The sequence below is a fragment of the Lithobates pipiens genome, unplaced genomic scaffold (assembly GCF_037356315.1).
Source record: "Lithobates pipiens isolate NorthernLeopardFrog02 unplaced genomic scaffold, aLitPip1_a1.2 Scaffold_19, whole genome shotgun sequence".
In the NCBI taxonomy this organism is placed as follows: domain Eukaryota; kingdom Metazoa; phylum Chordata; class Amphibia; order Anura; family Ranidae; genus Lithobates; species Lithobates pipiens.
In genome coordinates, this window is record NW_027507764.1 from 373,262,445 (window position 1) to 373,282,485 (window position 20,041).

At 41.2% G+C, this 20,041-nt stretch overlaps 1 protein-coding gene across 3 annotated transcripts in view; it reads left to right on the forward strand.

Moving 5' to 3' along the window:
* SCGN (secretagogin, EF-hand calcium binding protein) overlaps positions 1-16,541 on the forward strand; it is a 123,251-nt gene extending 106,710 nt beyond the window's left edge. For 2 of the 3 annotated variants that reach the window (XM_077492303.1, XM_077492301.1), the window contains 3 exons: positions 1,593-1,661; positions 14,015-14,133; positions 15,941-16,541. In XM_077492303.1, coding sequence (XP_077348429.1) covers positions 1,593-1,661; positions 14,015-14,133; positions 15,941-15,989 — 237 coding nt within the window. In that variant the 3' untranslated portion in view covers positions 15,990-16,541. The remainder of the gene's footprint in view (positions 1-1,592; positions 1,662-14,014; positions 14,134-15,940) is intronic. The other variant, XM_077492302.1, reaches the window with a different exon arrangement.
* The last annotated feature ends 3,500 nt before the right edge of the window (positions 16,542-20,041 follow it).

The following is a 20,041-nucleotide window of genomic DNA, read 5'->3' on the forward strand; positions in this document are numbered from 1 at the left end:
TTTTTTAAAGATACCAGAAATAACACCACTCTGTCTCCTCCACTCCATATATATATATATTCTCCAAAGTTAAATGAAAACGAATAGTTCTCTTTGTTTAAAATGTTTATTTACAAAAAAAGTTATTACTATTATAAATCTACTGTCCACCATTACTATTATCAGCCCGGAAGGATTTAACCCCTTTAATGACCAGGCCATTTTTTTTTGTTACGGCACTGTGTCGCTTTAACTGACAATTTGCACAGTCATGCGATGCTGTACCCAAACAAAATTGATGTCCTTTTTTTTCCACAAATATAGCTTTGTTTTGGTGGTATTTGATCACCTCTGTGGTTTTTATTTTTTGCGCTATAAACAACAAAATTTTTATTTTTTTTTTAAAACAAACAATTTCTGCCTCTGAGGAACGATCGCAGGTTCTGGATCAGACATCCAGTCCGCTGGACCCGTGCACGCACTCCCCTGTACGGGTATGTCGGTTCGAGCAGCCGAGCCGCCTTGCCGCAGTATATTTGCGGTGGCTTGTCGGCAAGTAGTTCATATTATCATACAGGATTTATATAGAGCCACAGTTCTCGCAGTGCATTACAATATAAAAGAGAAAAACGTAAAGTTACAATACAAAAAAAACACAAGAGGGTTAAGAGGGCCCTGATCGTAAGAGCGTACAAGGGCAAGTGGTACAAAGGATTGTAATTGTGGGGGGATGAGCAGATAAAAGGGATAAAAGTTTGGTTGGAGGTGTGATAGGCTTCCCGGAAGAGATGCGTTTTCAAGGATTGCCTAAAGGCAGCCAGAGTAGGAGATATCCAGACAGATTGAGGTAGAGGGTTTCAGAGGATGGGAGAGGCTCTGGAGAAGTCCTTGAGACAAGCATGGGAGGAGGAGACAAGGGAGATTGAGAGCAGGAAGTTTTCGAGAGGAAGCAGAAAGGATAGTTTGGGTAATACTTGTAGAAAAGGTTGCAGATGTAGCTCAGGACAGAGGTGTGAACAGCTTTGTATGTTGTTGTTAGTATTTAAAATTTTAATTCGCTGGGCGATCAGAAGCCAGTGTAGGGATTGGCGGAGTGGGGTGGCAGACACTGAGCAGTTGGTAAGGTAGATGAGTCTGGCAGCAGCATTCATGATAGACTGAAGAGGGAATAGCCTATGGAGATCCCATTTAAAAGGCACACAGGACTTGTACACAAGCATAAAAACCAGAGCCTGCCTCTGTCTCCCTCAGTGTTGTTGGCCACTTTCACAGCACTTCCTAGCCACAATGTTATGACATCATCAAGCTTTATTACATCAGAGCAAAATAAGATTGCATGCTTGTTCATGGGGTCCCAGAGTGGCTACTATTAAAGACCTAATGTTGGTAACCACAGTCCCTTACAGGACACTACTAGGAGATATGAAGAAGAGCTGTCCGTAATAATTATCCACTCAAGAGTCTGAGCACAGCTCCATCACAAAGTCAGTATATAAACTATAAACTAGAATAAACTAGAATAACATTTTTTGATTAACAAAAATATTCAAAGTAGATATGAGGGGTTTGGGGCCCTTAGACATGCTGACTAACTATTTATGATATTTTTCCAGAGTAAAACAGGAGCCCTTGAAGGTCCTGAAGTTGATGGATTTGTCAAAGACATGATGGAACTAGTGAAGGTGAGTTTTCTAGCCAAATATTAACATGAAAAATGCTTTGATATGCCTAGCCTTCCAAAATAGCAGCATAATTTAATGATTTATTATTATTTGCATCTTTCCCAACTTACTCACCTCCCTCAAATATGTTGTCTCTCATATCTACCACTACACTCAAAATATTACTTGTTAAATATTGTGCCTCGCATGAGCCCCCTGAAAGTCTATGGAAACAGAAGGTAGTGTTGGTAAAACTTTTTTTTTTTTTGTATGGAGGGGAAAGGGGTTAGAACCCCTGTCAGTTTGTATTGCTCTCTATGTCCCCATTAGGGAGATTTACCTCCTTTATTTGTCCTGTTTACCATTATAATTGAAAGTGAAAGTAAAAGAAAATCCCAAATGTTGGGTTGTCCCCAGAAAAGTAATAGAGGGGAAATCTTTCAATGGGTACACTAGTTCTGGTGACCTGGGGGTCCCCAAAGTATTCCCTTAATTTGCAGGGATTTCCTCTTACATCCTGTTTGGCTATGGAACAGGAAGTAAAAGGAAATCTCCGTTAAGGGAGCCAAGATGGTGACAAAAATCTGACAGAAGTTATAACCCTCAAAAAAAAAGTTTTGCCTATAGTTCTACTTTAATGCCGCGTACACACGATCTGACTTTGCGATGGACTAGGTCCGGTGTACTATCCGACGGACTTTGCAGCTGAGATTCACCGGACTTTCAAACGAACGGATTTGCCCACACACTATCACTCCAAAAGTCCACCGGATTCGAACGTGATGACGTACGACTGGACTAGAATAAGGAAGTTCATAGCCAGTAGCCAATAGCTGCCATAGCGTCGATTTTCATCCGTCGGACTAGCACACAGACTAGTAGATTTTTCGACCTGACTCGAGTCCGTTGGAAAGATTTAAAACATGTTTTATTTCTAGGTTCGTTGGACTTTTGGGAAAGAAAAGTCCGCTGGAGCCCACACACGATCGAATTGTCCGACGGTTTCCGGTTCGCCGGACCTAGTCCGTCGAAAAGTCTGATCGCGTGTACGCTGCATAAGTCTCATGATTTTTGGAACTAAGTTATGGGCAATTCTGCGGGTGATGAAAGGAGAGTACTGTTTAAAGTGATCATTGCCCACAACCCATTGTTGCCCAATGCAAGCTGCAAGAAGGGTTCAGTGGGTAGGAATACCTTGGCAGAATTGTGTATAAATTGCAATCCATTCTTTCCCATACACCATCATTGCTGATAACATTGTGATTTCACTTCTGTAGTCTCTGGAACTATAGAGGGGTTCCAAACAACAGTGATACTGACAAGAAGTGGCTCTGTGATGCTTAAGCTGCCCATACACCTATAGATTATCTGTAGATTTTCTATGGTTAGATGGAAAAAGTGCAACAGATTTCTCCATATTCACTAAACTGTGTGGATGGAGGAATCTCCCACTTTTTCCATCTAACCATAGAAAATCTGCAGATAATCTATAGGTATATGGCCAGCTTTACTGTGGCACATCTAGAAGTAGGGCATTTATCTGCAGCCAAAAATATTATTTACTTAGCAATTTCAGGCAGTCTGGCAACATGTGAACAAAAAGGAACAGCAGGACTCCGTTTAGGAGGAAATTACAAACACAATTATTATTTTGTTCACAAACTTGTTCTGCTTTAACTGTAGAGATGAGTGAATAAGACAATTTTCCCTTCACCAAAATTTAGACAAAATTTCTCTCCTCAGATATTGGAAAAAGTGAAATTATTGTCCTCTTATAAGATGTAAAAGAAAAAAAAAAAAAAGTCATGTGATTGACATGCTCTGCCGGAATCTGCTAATCTTGTACCTGTATTTTTAAACCCTTTTGCTGTATGACATAATATTTGTTTGCATAGCAAAAAGCATGAATAGTAGGTTGAGCAACCTTTTGCTTATGTGTCTGTTTGTATACAAAGATACTTGACCTACTAATTACATGGCTTTGTTGGTTAAAAAAAAAAAAAAGTTTTAACTTTTTATGTATTTATTATTGCTTGATATTAGTGCTTGCTTAGTGTTTATGTTCAACTATTAAACGATAACTATTCCACCATTAATCAATAAAACATTGAAAAATACAAATAGTCCCTTAGGTTTTTCCCCTTTCTTTTGGTATATTTTTTGTTTTTTTAATTTTGTTTTTAACACATACTGTATTTTTTTTATCTGTTTGATTAAAAAAAAGCCTTTGATGATCACCCTGTTTTGCAATCAATGGTTATTCTGAATCAGCAGGTCATTCATAATCACCAGATCACATCGAGACACTTTGATCACTTTTTTTTTTCTCAGTTGACCTGATAATAAATGGTTTGAAGATAAACAATGCAGTGTCAAAAAGCAGGCTGCTGTTTGCCTTTTTAGAGTAGTGTGGAGTAATTCATCCTCAAAGTATACAGTCATATCACTTTCAGCAGCTCATTCTGCTCCCTGCTTCAAGTCCTTTAATATTGAATGTAAACAGGTGTACAGTAAGGGGGGAGACTATAGTGCTACCACCTGAGTTGAAGGACTTTACTGATTGGAGTGGGCATTTTGCTGTGCAGTGTCAATGAGGGAATATTCTAAAGATCATTTACTGCTTGTCAGGCATGTACTGGCCATCGGGACTACTGGGAGTTTCCCGGAGGGCTGATGGCTCAGTGGGCCACTCTGATGTAAGGGGGCTGGTGATGGGCCACTCTGATGTAAGGGGGCTGGTGATGGGCCACTCTGATGTAAGGGGGCTGGTGATGGGACACTGTGATGTAAGGGGGCTGGTGATGGGACACTGTGATGTAAGGGGGTGCTGATGGGACACTCTGATGTAAGGGGGTGCTGATGGGACACTCTGATGTAAGGGGGTGCTGATGGGACACTCTGATGTAAGGGGGTGCTGATGGGACACTCTGATGTAAGGGGGTGCTGATGGGACACTCTGATGTAAGGGGGCTGCTCATGGGACACTCTGACGTAAGGGGGTGCTGATGGGACACTCTGATGTAAGGGGGCTGGTAATGGGACACTCTGATGTAAGGGAGTGCTGATGGGACACTCTGTTGTAAGGGGGCTGGTGATGGGACACTCTGATGTAAGGGAGTGCTGATGGGACACTCAAAATGTAAGTGGGCCCGTCTGGATGAAGTCCAGGGCCAAATTTCTGTCCCAGTCCAGCCCTGCTGCTTGTTAAAGTGTATGTGTAGCCAGTACTTTCATTTTATAGTTTTGGATAAAGTGGGAAAGTATTAAAACTCCTGTTAGTTCATTTTATCCCATCTGTGTTATGTTTGGGAGATTTCCCTTAATTTCCTGTCTTAGCCCTTGTACACACGTTCGGAGATTCTGACGGAATGTGTCCGATCGGACAGTTTTGTCGGATATTCCGACTGTGTGTGGTCTACATCGGACTGTTTCCGTCAGAGTATCCGACGGACCAAGTTTTCCAACTTGCTGGTAAAATTTTCTGACAAAATGCTCCGATCGGACATACTCCGATCATGTGTAGAGAATTCCGATCGGACAAAGTGCCACGCATGCTCAGATCAAATTCCTACACCAAAGCTATTGGCTACTAGCGTGAACGTAGTCCCGTCGTAACAAAATAACGTCATCACGTCGGATTTTCCGACAACTTTGTCCGACCGTGTGTATGCAACAGTTTCGGACAAAATCCATCAGACAAAATCCGACGGACAATATCCGATGGATTTGGTTGTCGGAATCTCCGACCGTGTGTACAAGGGCTTAGTGATGCAAAAGGAAGTGAAGGGACATGCCTCCAAAATAGTATGAATTTCTTATCAGACAGTTGCACCAGAACAGGTGTCCCCTTCAGAAAATTTACCCTTACTTCCTGTTCCAGGAACGTAACTGTAAGGGCCAATTTATACACTTTAGAAATCATGTGAAAAGCTCCATCTGCTGTCTGTATATAAGAATGCAACATATTAATTTGCAATAATTCATATTTACCTGACTAAAAAAATCAAAATAAAGTATGGACAAAAGCACTACACATTTTCATGCAGTGCATTATAAACCTTAAGATGCTGGGTTCCTCTCTTTGTATTGAAGCCACACTATGATTAAAGCTGATTAAAATGTGATTTTCTATTACAAGTAGATTACTGACTGACCTTGCAAAGGCCATAATGGATGGTTAAATCATTATTTTGCTGGAAAAGATTATAGAACAAGTTGACTTTGACATTTTAGTAGGGTATAACTGATGTGTATTTCAATTTAATTATGATGCACTTAACACTTGGTTATATAAAGAAGATCAAATATATATATATATAAAAAAAAATTGTTCCAGGATAAGCCACAGTAATCTGCAAAGAGGACCTATCTTATCCTTTTCACATTTCAAAACAAATCTGCAAATATATTTTAATGTTGCACAGCTTTAGTGGTAGCCATATGGTTTTTATTTCAAACAATATACCCAAATAGGGACCAACCATTTTGTCAGTGCAAGAAGCAAAAGTGTAGTGCTCTAGGCAGGGAAGTATATTTAATAAGACACAAAAGGCGTATCCCCTTGGGTGGCCCTCTGGCAAGGCGCTTGAAATCATCAGGGCCAAATCTAATTTTAACAGTTGAGTCCTGGTCTGTGTTGCAGCAGGTTTTGTATTTACAAAAATTCTACATTGCAAGCTTCATTTATACAAGAGGCACTTTCTTATTGTATAAGCATAAAAAAATATATTTATTAAAAAAAAAACTGTAGATTTTGTGACAGCTGTGTTCTGGGTTTTGTTGTCTGAAGCCCTGAAGGAAGGGTTTTTCCTATAAACACAGTTACAATGTATTTTGTTATTACAATCCCAAAGGAACCTCCTACGATCTGCACTAATTTCGGTTTAATAAACCTTTTTTTTTTTCACAGTGATTTATTACCTTAATCGCTCTAGTTAATACGCTTCCCCCTTAGCTACATTTCTTTATTATTTTTACAACTTTTTTTTTTTTCACTTGTGTTGTTTGTTTTTGTAGTGACACAAAAATATACACACATTTTCTTTAGACAGCCATTTTATCATTAGCTACCGGTAATAAATTTTCATTGCTCTATACCAGAAACATAATTTTTGTATAAATAAGATAAATTATAGGATAAATAATAAATATAGGATTAACTAACAGCAACATTACACATTTTTTCTCCATCCATGTGGTTAACTTTTGAATTTCTAATTAAAGCACTTTACTATCCCTATATCTATCTGAGCTGCTAGTATACCAAACTAAAATATGCAAGTTGTGTGTGTATGTATATATGGATGGAAAGTATTCAGACCCTCTTAAATTTTTCACTCTTTGCTATATTACAGCCGTTTGCTAAAATAATTTATGTTCATTTCTTTTCCTCATTAATGTACACACAGCACCCCATATTAACAGAAAAACACAGAATTGTTAAAATTTTTGCAGATTTATTAAAAAAGAAAAACTGAAATATCACATGGTCCTGAATATTCAGACCCTTTGCTCAGTATTTAGTAGAAGCATCCTTTTGATCTAATACAGCCATGAGTCTCTTTGGGAAAGATGCAACAAGTTTTTCACACCTGGATGTGGGCATCCTCTGCCATTCCTCCTTGCAGATCCTCTCCAGTTCTGTCAGGTTGGATGGTAAACATTGGTGGACAGCCATTTTTAGGTCTCTCCAGAGATGCTCAATTGGGTTCAAGTCAGGGCTCTGGCTGGGCCATTCAAGAACAGTCACTGAGTTGTTGTGAAGCCAGTCCTTCATTTTTTAGTTTTTTTTCAAATATAAATTTTATTCAACTCCAAACAAAGGGAAAAAGGGTCCCCACATTACAGAAAGAGTATGCATAATGTCACAGCTTGGGTTAAGTACAATTACAACAAACGGGGCAAATCTCACATGTCACAGTATATCCAGACATAGACAAAGAACAATGTCCAGAATTTGTGTAACGTCCAGAGCTATCCCCGCTTACTCCTTTGTTATTTTAGCCATGTGCTTAGGGTTATTGTCTTGTTGGAAGGTAAACCTTCATCTCAGTCTGAGGTCCTGAGCACTCTGCAGAAGGTTTTTGTCCAGGATATCCCTGTACTTGGCCACATTTATTTTTCCCTCGATTGCAACCAGTTTTCCTGTCCCTGAAGCTGAAAAACAGCTGTAGGGGACAGCATGATGCTGCCCCCACCATGCTTCACTGTTGGGACTGTATTGGACAGGTGATTAGCAGTGCCTGGTTTTCTCCACACATACCTTAGAATTAAGGCCAAAAAGTTCTATCTTGGTCTCATCAGACCAGAGAATCTTATTTCTCACCATCTTGGAGTCCTTCAGGTGTTTTTTTTTAGCAAACTCCATGTGGGATTTCATGTGTCTTGCACTGAGGAGAGGCTTCTGTCGGGCCACTCTGCCATAAAGCCCCAACTGGTGGAGGGCTACAGTGATGGTTGACTTTCTACAACTTTCTCCCATCTACTGACTGCATCTCTGGAGCTCTGCCACAGTGATCTTTGGGTTCTTCTTTACCTCTCTCACCAAGGCTCTTCTCCCCTGATAGCTCAGTTTGGCCGGAAGGCCAGCTCTAGGAAGGGTTCTGGTCGCCCCAAACATCTTCCATTTAAGGATTATGGAGGCCACTGTGCTCTTAGGAACCTTAAGTGCAGCAGAATTTTTTTTGCAACCTTAGCCAGATCCTGTGCCTTGCCACAATTCTGTCTCTGAGCTCTTCAGACAGTCCCTTTGACCTCATGATTCTCATTTGCTCTGACATGCACAGTAAGCTGTAAGGTCTTATATAGACAAGTGTGTGGCTTTCCTAATCAAGTCCAATCAGTATAATCATACACAGCTGGACTCAAATGAGGGTGTAGAACCATCTCAAGGGCGATCAGAAGAAATGGACAGCACCTGAGTTAAATATATGAGTGTCACAGCAAAGGGTCTGAATACTTGTCCAGACCAAAATCCAACTTGGAATCTGTGGCAAGACTTGGAAATTGCTGTTCACAGATGTTCTCCATCCAATTGACAGAGCTTGAGCTATGTTGCAAAGAAGAATGGGTAAAAATGTCACTCTCTATATGTGCAAAGCTGGTAGAGACATCCCCAAACAAAATGCAGCTGTAATTGCAGTGAAAGGTGATTCTACAAAGTATTGACTCAAGGGGGCTGAATTCACACCACACTTTTCAGATATTTATTTGTAAAGAATTTGGAAATCCATTTATCATTTTACTTTACTTCATGATTATGTGCCACTTTGTGTTGGGCTATCACATACAATCCCAATAAAATACATTTACATTTTTGGTTGTAACATGACAAAATGTGGAAAATGTAAATGGGTATGAATACTTTTTCAAGGAACTGTAACTATATTACAAGACAATATGAAAGAAAAGCCTTGTTTTCTCCTTAAAAACTATATATGTATTACATTGTTTTTGTGATTGTGAATGATCACCTTGTAAAACAACCCACTCAGTTTAACCACTACAATAGAGGGCTCTTTCGCCTTCTTCCTTCCCAGCCCAATTTTCAGCTTTCATCGCTCTCGCACTTTCAATGACAATTGCGCGGTCATGCTACACTGTACCCAAATGAAATTTTTATCACTTTGTTCGCACAAATAGAGCTTTATTTTGGTGGTATTTATTCAAGACTCCGTTTTTTATTTTTTGCGATCTAAGCGCAAAAAAAGCAGAAATTTGGAAAAAAAACAATATTTTCTTTTTTCTATTTTAAAAGAAATCCAATGAAATCAAATTGTGTCATAAATTTAAGCCAAAATGTATTCTGCTACATGTTTTTGGGAAAAAAAATTCAGTTAAGTGTATAATAATTGGTTTGTGTGATCAAGGACATATGTACGCAAATGATCATGTACAGATGTGTGCAGGTGATCACGTACAAATGTGTGCAGATAATCATTGGGACATGTGATTGTAGTGGGACATATGTGGGGGACATTTTTGGGACGTGTGTTTACACTGTAGGTTTACATTAGACTAGTGATCGGTGAGGACTTCTGTGTGAGGAGAGGAGAGCTGATTGCCTAGCAACTGGCTGTTTGTTTAGATCACATGACAGCTGTGATTGGACACGGCCGTCATGTGATCAGGAGGGCCAATCACAGAGCCCTCCTGCCGATCCGAGATGCGATCCGGCTGACAGGAGTGCATCGAGATCGCGCCGCTGCGCCGGTGTGCGTGTGCGATCCCCCTCCTTCTGAAGGACGTTCCTGAACGTCCAGTCAGAAGGAGGCGGCTCCCACCCAGCCATATATGTACATTGGCCGGGTGGGAAGTAGTTAAAATAGAAATGAAAGGCAAAACATTTGTGTATAGATATTAATAAAACATTATGAATACTGTTTTTCCTTATACGTGATCACATGCCCTCTGTTCTCAGCTGCATAATAGCTGGGGGAGGAGAGGCAACAGTACACTGAGCTTTCCAGTGAATGGCCGTGAAGGGGAAGGGGTGTCAGGACAAGTCTGATCATTGGAGGAGAGCAGGCTGAGTTCCCAGCACAGCTAGAGAACTGACCATGGTGTGCTCTCCTGCTTACTGTGATCAGTTTTTAATAGGAAAACTGAGGGACTGGCAGGAATACCATGGATTTAACACAAAGGAAGCAATACAAAGATAATAGGATACAGGCACATATCAGGAATATGGAATGTTGGGGTAACAAACACTTTAACCACTTCAGCTCCAGAAGATTTACACCCCCTTCATGACCAGGCCATTTTATGCTTTGTGGCACTGCGTTACTTTTACTGACAATTTTTCAGTCATACAACACTGTACCCAAATTTTTCACACAAATAGAAATTTATTTTGGTGGTATTTGAACACCACTGGGTTTTTTATTTTTTTTGTGCTATGAAGAATGAAAGACTGATCATTTTGAAAAAATATATATTTTTTTACTTTCTGCTATAAAACACATCCAGTAATGCCGCGTACACACGATCAAACAATCGGGTGCAAAAGTTCGGCAACATCAAGTCCGCCGGACAATCCCCCGTGTGTAGCCTCCGGCTGACTTTTTTTCCCCGAAACTACGGTGGACTTAGAAAGTATTTTTGCACTCCAATCTTCCCGCGTAACTCGCATTTCGGCGGACAATCCGGCCGTTGGTATGCAAGTCCGCCGTACTTTTGAAATGAGCGGACTTTTCCAGCGCAGAGAAAAGTCCGCTCATTTTGAGCGCGTCTCCAGGTAGACGGGGCCAGCGATGGAGGCGTCACTGGCCCCGTCACCTGGTATGGGCTTAAAGGGGAACCCCAACGTGGAAAAAATCGGCGTGGGGTCCCCCCCAGGTCCACATCAGACCTTTGTCCGAGCACGCTACCTGGCCGGCCAGGAAAGGGGGGGACGAGCGAGCGTCCCCCCTCCTGAGCTGTACCAGGCCACGCGCCCCCCCCACCCTAAAGCACCTTGTCCCCATGTTGATGAGGACAAGGGCCTCTTCCCGACAACCCTGGCCGCTGGTTGTCGGGGTCTGCGGGCGGGGGGCTTATCGGAATCCGGGAGCCCCCTTTAATAAGGAGGCCCCCGGATACCGCCCCCCACCCTATGTGAATGAGTATGGGGTACAATGTACCCCTACCCATTCACCTGTAAAAAAAAAAGTTTAAAAAAAACACAACACACAAGGGTTAAAATAGTTTATTGCACAGCTCCGGGGGTCTTCCGTCTTCGGGGGTCTTCTCGCCGGACTCCTCCGCTATCTTCTTCTAGCTCTTTTGCTAGCGGAGGAGCCCGGCTTTCTTCCTCGCCGCCGCCCTCTTCTTCCGACTTCGGGGGTCTTGTCCCCCTCTTCGGTTCTTCTTGCCAGGCCACCGCACCTTCTTCTAGCTCTTTTACAGGCGGTGGCCCAGTCTTCTGTCGCCGCTGTCGCCGTCTTCTGTTCTTCTGTTCTTCTCTTCAGATGTTGCCTCGTCGCTCTCTCTGCTCACAATGACAGGGACCAGGCGTGCGGCGACTTATATAGGGACATCACCGGATGATGTCCCCGCTCATTATGGTGTCACAGTCCCAGAGAAGCGGAGGAGTCCGGCGAGAAGAACCCCGAAGACGGAAGACCCCCGGAGCTGTGCAATAAACTATTTTAACCCTTTTAACACATAGTGTGGGGGGCCAGTATCCGGGGGCCCCCTTATTAAAGGGGACTCCCGGATTCCGATAAGCCCCCCACCCGCAGACCCCGACAACCAACGGCCAGGGTTGTCGGGAAGAGGGCCTTGTCCTCCTCAACATGGGGACAAGGTGCTTTAGGGTGGGGGGGCCGCGTGGGAAGTCCGCCGGATAGTCCGCTACGTGTGTACGTGGCATAATAAAACTTAAAAAATTGAATTTCTTCATAAATCTAGGCCAATATGTATTCTGACATATATTTTTGAAACATAATGAAAAAAATCCTAGTAAGCGTATATTGATTGATTTGTGTGAAAGCTATAGCGTCTACAATCTATGGTATATATACAGTACTGGAATTTTTTTTATACTAGTAATGGCGGTGATCAGGGATTTTTAGTGGGTCTGCCATATTATGGTGGACAATCTGACACTAACAAACACTTTTGACACTTTGTGGGAACCAGTGACTAATATTAGTACAGCGATCGGTGGTAAAAATATACATTGTCACTGTACAAATGACACTGGCTGGAAAGGAGTTAACATCTAGGGCTTGGGTGCTCAACCTGTGGCCCTCCAGCTGTTGATGAACTACAAACCCCATGAGGCATTGCAAGGCTGTCAATTAAACAAGCATGACTTCCAAAGGCAGAAGCTTGAGGTTGAGCACCCATGATCTAGGGTGATGGATGGGTTAAATATGTGCCTAACCAGTGTGTGTGTACTGTGAGTTGCTTTTACTAAGGGATGTGCCAGTTTTCATTCCCTACTTTGGGGAAAAAAAAAACATCATATCCCCATGGACAGGACAGAGCTCTGTCCTGTCTTCCTCCTCGCCAATCAGCATGTGTCGGCGGTCAATCATTGGCCAGCACCCACTGATCAGCTTGTGCTGTGACTAATCACAGCACAGCCGGCAGGTGCACGCACGCGCCCCCTACTCGGAAGTGCTGGATCTCGTATTAGATACGTGATCCATCACAGGAGAGCCGCTCTTCCGCTGTACTCCTATGTGAGGTCATCTGCAAGTGATTAAGTAATGATAAAGTTATTTTTGAACAGCAGGTTCCTAGCAGAAATGTAGAAATTGTTGGGGTTGATAGGGCGTATACAGGTGTGAGAGATGAAGTAGTTAAAACGGTTATAAACGCAAGGTTTTTTTTTTTACTTTTATGCATTCTCTGCATTAAGGTAAACACTTACCTGAGTCCTCTCTCGATCCAGTGCTGTCCCCATCTGCAGTACTGTGTCTCCCTCTTCCTTGCCTCACTTGAGACTCTGCGAGCAGTGGGAGCCATTGGCTTCTGCTACAGTTAGTCAAATACTGTGAGAGGAAATTGGGGGGTGTGGCTGAGTCACGCTGTGTGTGTTTATGGATGCACACAGCCTGGCACAGGAGTGTGCCCATTCAGGTGCCCCCTCAGCATATGGCTTGCTGAGGTGGCACCTGTGGGAAAGGAGAAACAGATAGCTCTGGCGGGGGACTCCAGAAGCAGAGGTAATGAGCTGCTCTGTACTATTGTACAGAGCAGGTAAGTATAATTAAATATAATAAATCAAGCAAAGCTATCCACCCACAATTATGCCCCATACACACTATCGGATTTTCTGCAGATTTTTTCCTTCAGGTATACCAAAACCATATAGTGCAAGGGCATGCCTGATTGCATACAAATTGAAACTCTTAAAGTTTGACCTCATATTATATGGTTTTGGTAAATCTGAAGGAAAAACTGATAGTGTGTATGGGGCTTTAGACTTTTTTCCCTGGGGGAGTTATTCACTAAAATCAGTGTTTATCCACAAAATTCTATTATATTCTATTCTATTCTAAATTCTATTACCTACCAAACACAAATATATTTAATGATTGAAAATTTGACAATTTGACAAATATATAAAAATATAAATGCTGTGATATCACCAATATCGATAATGCAACATTTATTATTTTATACACATTCAGGGTTTTTTCACTTCATGCTTTCAGCTTTAATAAATCATACACTTGTGTGCAGATAATCACATACACAAATATATAAAAAATACTTTCACCCTCCTTACTCATTATTATAATCTGATGTTGTGCTTCTTTAGAGAAAATCTAATTTGTCAGAAAGTTTTCCTAAGATAATGACATGGGGTAATAATTCCTAGTTCTCAAAATGCTCTGCTCAAGGCAAAAAAAAATGATATTTTTCCTTATATCATTTCCCAGAAACCCCTACAAACAAAGTTGATTCAACTGTCTGCAGGCTGGCAGAACACTGACAATAATGTGGATAGAATATCATACAAACCCATCTCAAATGCTATTTGGTTGCCCCGTGATAAAACGTGAGTGTTATCACAATTTAGTTCAATTTACCTCATCATTTATTCAAGCGTAATCTTCATTAGTTAATGCCCCTTGGGTATAACCCACTTCATTGCAATATAAGTTCACACTCACATATACATTCATCAAGCAAGCTTAATTTCTTCTTCTGCCAGAGAGATAGCCATGGCACAGGTACATAGAAGACATATCATCTTTTGGTCCTGGACTGAACACAAGCTAGAGAAGTTAGTGTCAGTACGGAACACCAATGAGTACAATTTAAATATTATTTTGAGTTTTTTGAATGAAAGGATTCTGTTCTTGAATATCAAAATTTGGAAAGATCTGGAAGGTAAACTGTATACAACTTAATATAGTGAGCAATACTATATTGGGAGCAAGTATTGGTCACTAAAAAATGGACGGATGTGCATCTGTAAGGAGCATCTGCCTGCACAGCAGGGGGTCTCTCCGCTGATCCCTGATGAGCAGGCGTATGACAGGTCTGTGTGTCTGCTCCACTAAGCAAAGCGGACGCAGACACAGCCCCGCTGTTCTCTATGGGACAGTTGAATGGAAAAGGACCATCTGTCTGTTTCGACCTGACTGATCTGATCTGATTTACCAGACAGATGGGGAATGAATCCCCATCCATTTGTGTTTTGGTGGACAGGATCGGATGCCAGTAGGTGTCAGCAGACACATGTCCTCTGAAAAAGAACAAAGGCTGGTCCAATCCGGTCCACCTCAAAAGTTGACAGATGGGCCTGATTGGTGGACAGGATCGGATGCCAGCGGTTGTCAGCAGACACATGTCCTGATGGACCACCCGTGTGAAACCAACCAATGAGATATAAAGATACAATTTTGTGTAAGGCTTAACCACTTCATGACCAAGGTCAAAACAAATCTTAATTCCCAAACCCAATTTTGCAACTTTAACATTGTTAGTAAAACTGTAAATATTACAACTACTTGGTGTATCCAGATGTATTATACCTTGTTTTTAAAATTTAGATGTATATTTGTATGACATTAAAATGATGCTCTACCAAAGAAAATACAAAAAATAAATTCTCCTACTCCTGACAATCGTAGCAATACCGCATGTGTGTTGCTGTTGGTTCCTTGTACCAGTAATAGGGCCAAGAAACAATAGTATGCATTTTGTTTTTTTGTCCTACCTAAACACACTGACACTAAACGTAGGACTTTTTTTTCCTACCTAAAACACACTTTGACACTAGAACTTGCACTTGCACCTAAAACAAGACCGTTCGACCTTTTCTGCCGGAAAGTCCGGTCGTGTGTACGTGGCATGACACTAACTAATCCTTATACTAACACTGACACTCGCTAAACTAGATCATGCTCTGATATAGTTAATCTTTATTTATTTATTAGATTTTTTTTTATTCATTAACATTTTTTATAGATTTCTGCTCTAGCCAGGGGGAAAATATACAGTGCATAACAGAGGAGAAACAATTGTGGGGTGGGTGGGTCTTCACAGTAATGATCACTGTGATTCGCACAATTGAGAGCCAGTTCTCCCAGATTGTGATCCTTAGAACGAGACCCGGAGCTGTCAGTAACAGTCCATTCTTAGTGCTTCCAGCACAAACACAGGAGCACATCTACAGAATGTGGCGCCCACAAATAAAGTTCACTTGCTGAATGGTACATATACAAGTTACACTGTTGTAAAGCACAGTCAAACTTGGAGTGAAGCAATCGCACACAAATTTAGGGACAGTCAACGTGTGAATCTTATTTTAACTTTTCACATTTTCTAATTTTATATTTGTATATTTTTGTTAACAGCCAAGTATCACTGGCGTGGACCTGGATAAATTCCGTAAGATTCTACTAAACCATTGCGATGTCAACAGAGATGGTAAAATCCAGAGGTCTGAGTTGGCTTTATGTCTTGGTCTGAAAATAAGCCCATGAAGTCATGGAAAAATCTGCCTTTTTGTGCCTCTTCTTATGTCAGAACTTGCTGGTTTAGGAGTAACCATGTTCTGCTACAGATACTTGTCACACTTGGTGATTGTGGAGTTAGGAGCAAATACATGATTAAATGCATGAGTAGACACATTTTGAGTGCATGAAAGGCTTTTGATGAATACCAATTTTTCCAGCAAAATTGTTTACTTCTATGATTAAAAATGTAGTTCTTTAAAAGAATAATTTTTTTCCTCAATGACGATCTAGTGAAAGTAATAAAAAAAATATATATTTAATTTAAACCTAACTGTAATATTTGTTGCAAGTAACAGTTTTAGTTAATTACAGCACTGTGCTTTTTGCCATTTGCACTGTTGTGGAACAATAAAGTTTTATGCTCTTTTAATAAACAGCAATCTAACTGTGAGTTGTTGGCTACCTGGCCTTTCACAATAAAGATTATCTGACATGCTGACCAGTTTGTTATTATTGGCTTGTTTAAAATTAATTTCTGGAACCCTAGAGCACCATTCACACCTGAGCCTAGCGATTTACTGCTTAGCCCTTTTTGTTTAGCCAATAGAAAGCACTGGGCGGGGGGGGGGGGGGGGCAGAGGAAATTAGGGGTGGAGAGCTGCCGTTTGAGCAGAAAACGAGCTACAAAACGCTCGTAAAACACTTAAGTCAGGCATTTCTACTGAAGTCCAATGGGGCCAAAAAACGCTTGTAACCTGCCAAAAAGAAGCTCATGTACCCTTTTTGAGCTTCAGGTGTTTTGCTTCAGGTGACAGAATGCTCAGATGTAAACAGGGGCCATTGAAATTGATGAGATTTGGCTTGATGATTTAGAGATACAAGCTTCAAGCAGAAAATTGCTCAGGTGTGAATTGGGCCTAAGAGAAACTAATGAAAGTTCAAACCACCTTTTGCATATTAGGGTCAAAATCCTTTGGAGCGAAATCCAGGAAAACAAAGCTTATTGGAAAAAGTTTTTGCTTCACTCCTGTATATCCAGCATTTATGTGTGCAAGGCCTAATTGTGCTATGGCTCAATGGCCATTGGGCAAGGAAACAATTTGAGACTCCCTTAAAGACTTATCTTCTTTTTTTTTGTTTTGTTTTTTACACATATATGCATGTATTTTTTTGTTTCTCATTTGGCTTTTTTTGTACATTATGAACTGTCATTAAACTCATATCTTTTCATGAATTTTACTCCCTTCTACACTGAGACTCATGCCATTTATCTTAATAAACATTGTCAGATTTAGTACAGTAAAACAAAACCAAAGAAATCCCCAGCTCAACTTAACGACCAGCCTGCAACCAACCGAATTATCCTGTCTAACAGTATGCGTTAAAAACAGGGGTTTAGCATGCACACATTTGTAAATACATGCATAAGCTACAGAGCCATGTCAAGGCACCCCAGTATTTTCTGTGGTCCTAACTCTACATTTTGGGAGCCTCCACAGTAGAAATACAAGCATTATAATGAATAGGCAGAGGGCACGCGAGCCTGGAGGGAGCACACAGTGAGTACACAGGTGAGCATGGTGACTACAGTGCCTGATTTCCCCCCTCAACACAAGAGGACCCCTTAGCCTGCAATAGTTATCTTTCCAATAGTTTTAAGAATTTTGATTACTGGGGTGATGTAAAATCTTTCCAGGATTTATAGGAAAAATATAACATACTTAACAGTGACATTTTTTAGGTAGCTTTAGCTCAACATGTTGTTATTATCTTTTTTAAGGTTTTTGTAAATGTTTTTGTGAGATTCTCATGCTCCAAAAAAATTCCCTATATTTATCTCTTGTAAGTAAAAACCACTCATACATTATAAAACCAGAAGCAGAATTGGAGAAAGCCTGATAAGAAATCTGGGGAGATCTATGAAGCTATGTATCCAAAAACACATATTTTACTTGAAAATACCTAAACAGTCCCCTGCAGTTGGTAACTTCCCTTGGTAAGAACAGCAAAATCCCTACATATTGGTCAACATGCTTTCAAAATTGCACTACTGAAGGTACAATGGCTCAAATATAGTGTTTCTGTCCCACCCCCAGTGCCTTTGGATGAAGGCCTATTACTGGATTGGTGCTGCGCAAACTGATCAGAAGCCACTGGGAAGCCCTAATACACAAAGAAAACCCACCGCTCTCTAAGGCTGGATTCACACCTATGCAGTTTTAGTGCTTTTTGCATTTGCACTACAGTCCATTTAACATGGTTTCCTATGGAACTCGTTCAGTAGTGCAAATCTGCAAAATGCAAAAAGCACTAAAACTGCATAGGTATGAATCCAGCCTAAAAGGGAATGCATATTGGTTACTTTCAACATTGTCATGGTAAAGCAAACTATTGCTGAAGTCTAGAGAATCTCCACCCTCAAATAAGTATGACAGAGAATTACCATCACTTGTTAAGTGAAAATATGGCAGGTATGATACTGAATTGTTACTAAAAGTTCCTCAATATAAGGTCTGAATAGACAAAAGAAACCTTTGCAGAAGGAATAGATAAGTAATTTCTCTAACTCTAAAGCACTATTTAAGAGTAATAGACCCATACATGACACTTGCCTCACCTATCCTTCATTCTATTTTTATTTTTTTATCCCTCCCTACCCTGTTATCCCTATAACTCAGATTTTCCACATGTTTGCTTATCAATTTCAACATTTCAAACAGCCTATGTGTTGCAAGGTAGTTAGGGAATCATCCCCTGGGGGCCGCTGAAGAATTTCAAGCTATTAACATCCTCAGAGTTTACATTTAATTAACTTACTTTGTGTAGGCAGTAACACTTTCAGGCCGAAGGCCAGCCCCCCACACATACAGAAGGATTGCGTCTCTACTTCAGCCGGTGTCTAGGTCTGTTTCTACCTGCTCCAACACATGACTCTGAAACATTTTAGGAAAGTATCACTGAGCAAGTACTAAGGCCTGGTTCACACCTATGCATTTTTTAGTACATGTTCAGTTTTTCAGAAACACGCTCCAGTCCGTTTAACATGGTTTCATATGGGTCATGTTCACATATATGCATTTTATGGAAAGGACCATGGTTCTATAGACTTCAATGGATTAAAAACGTGTATTGAAAAACTCAAAATGCACCTGGAATATGCAAACTGCAACCTTCATAGGTGTGAACCAGGCCTTAACCTCACCAGCTTGTCTCACATTTAAACTCCGTGCCTTTGATTAGATTCCACCAGGGCTGGACTGGGACAAAAATTTGGCCCTGGACTTTATCCAGACCGGTCCACTTTCACTTTGCAAACACGCACAAAAACAGTACATAAACTATACGCAATTGCGCAAAAAAAAGTAAAAACATTCCACTGTAAGTAAAAAAAACACAGGGCACTGCACTATGGGTGAGCAGGGACTTGGGTATCTGTGGTGTCACTGAAAGAAAAAAAGTCCCTGCATTGGTGGTTTCACTGGAAGGACAAATGTCCCTCTGTCCGTGTTGTCACTGGAAGAAATAAAATTGTCCCTGCATCCATCATAACCAGTACATTTAAGGAGGTGGGGTGATAGGTAGCTGGCAGTGGGGATGAATATGACAGGGGTGGGGGTGGTAGGATGCTGGCAATGGGGATGAAGATGACAGGTGTGGGGTGGTAGGAAGCTGGCAATGGAGATGAAGATGACCAGGGTGGGGTGGTAGGAAGCTGGCAATGGGGATGGAGATGAAAAGGGGTGGGGTGGTAGGAAGTTGGCAATGGGGATGAAGATGACAAGGGGTGGGGTGGTAGGAAGTTGACAATGGGGGTGAAGATGACAAGGGGTGGGGTGGTAGGAAGCTGGCAGTCGGGATAAAGATGGCAAGGGGTGGGGTCGTAGCAAGCTGACAGTGGGGATGAAGATGACATGGGTGGGGTGGTAGGAAGCTGGCAGTGGGGATGAAGATGACAGTGGGTGTGAAGATGACAGGGGTGGGGTGGTAGGAAGCTGACAA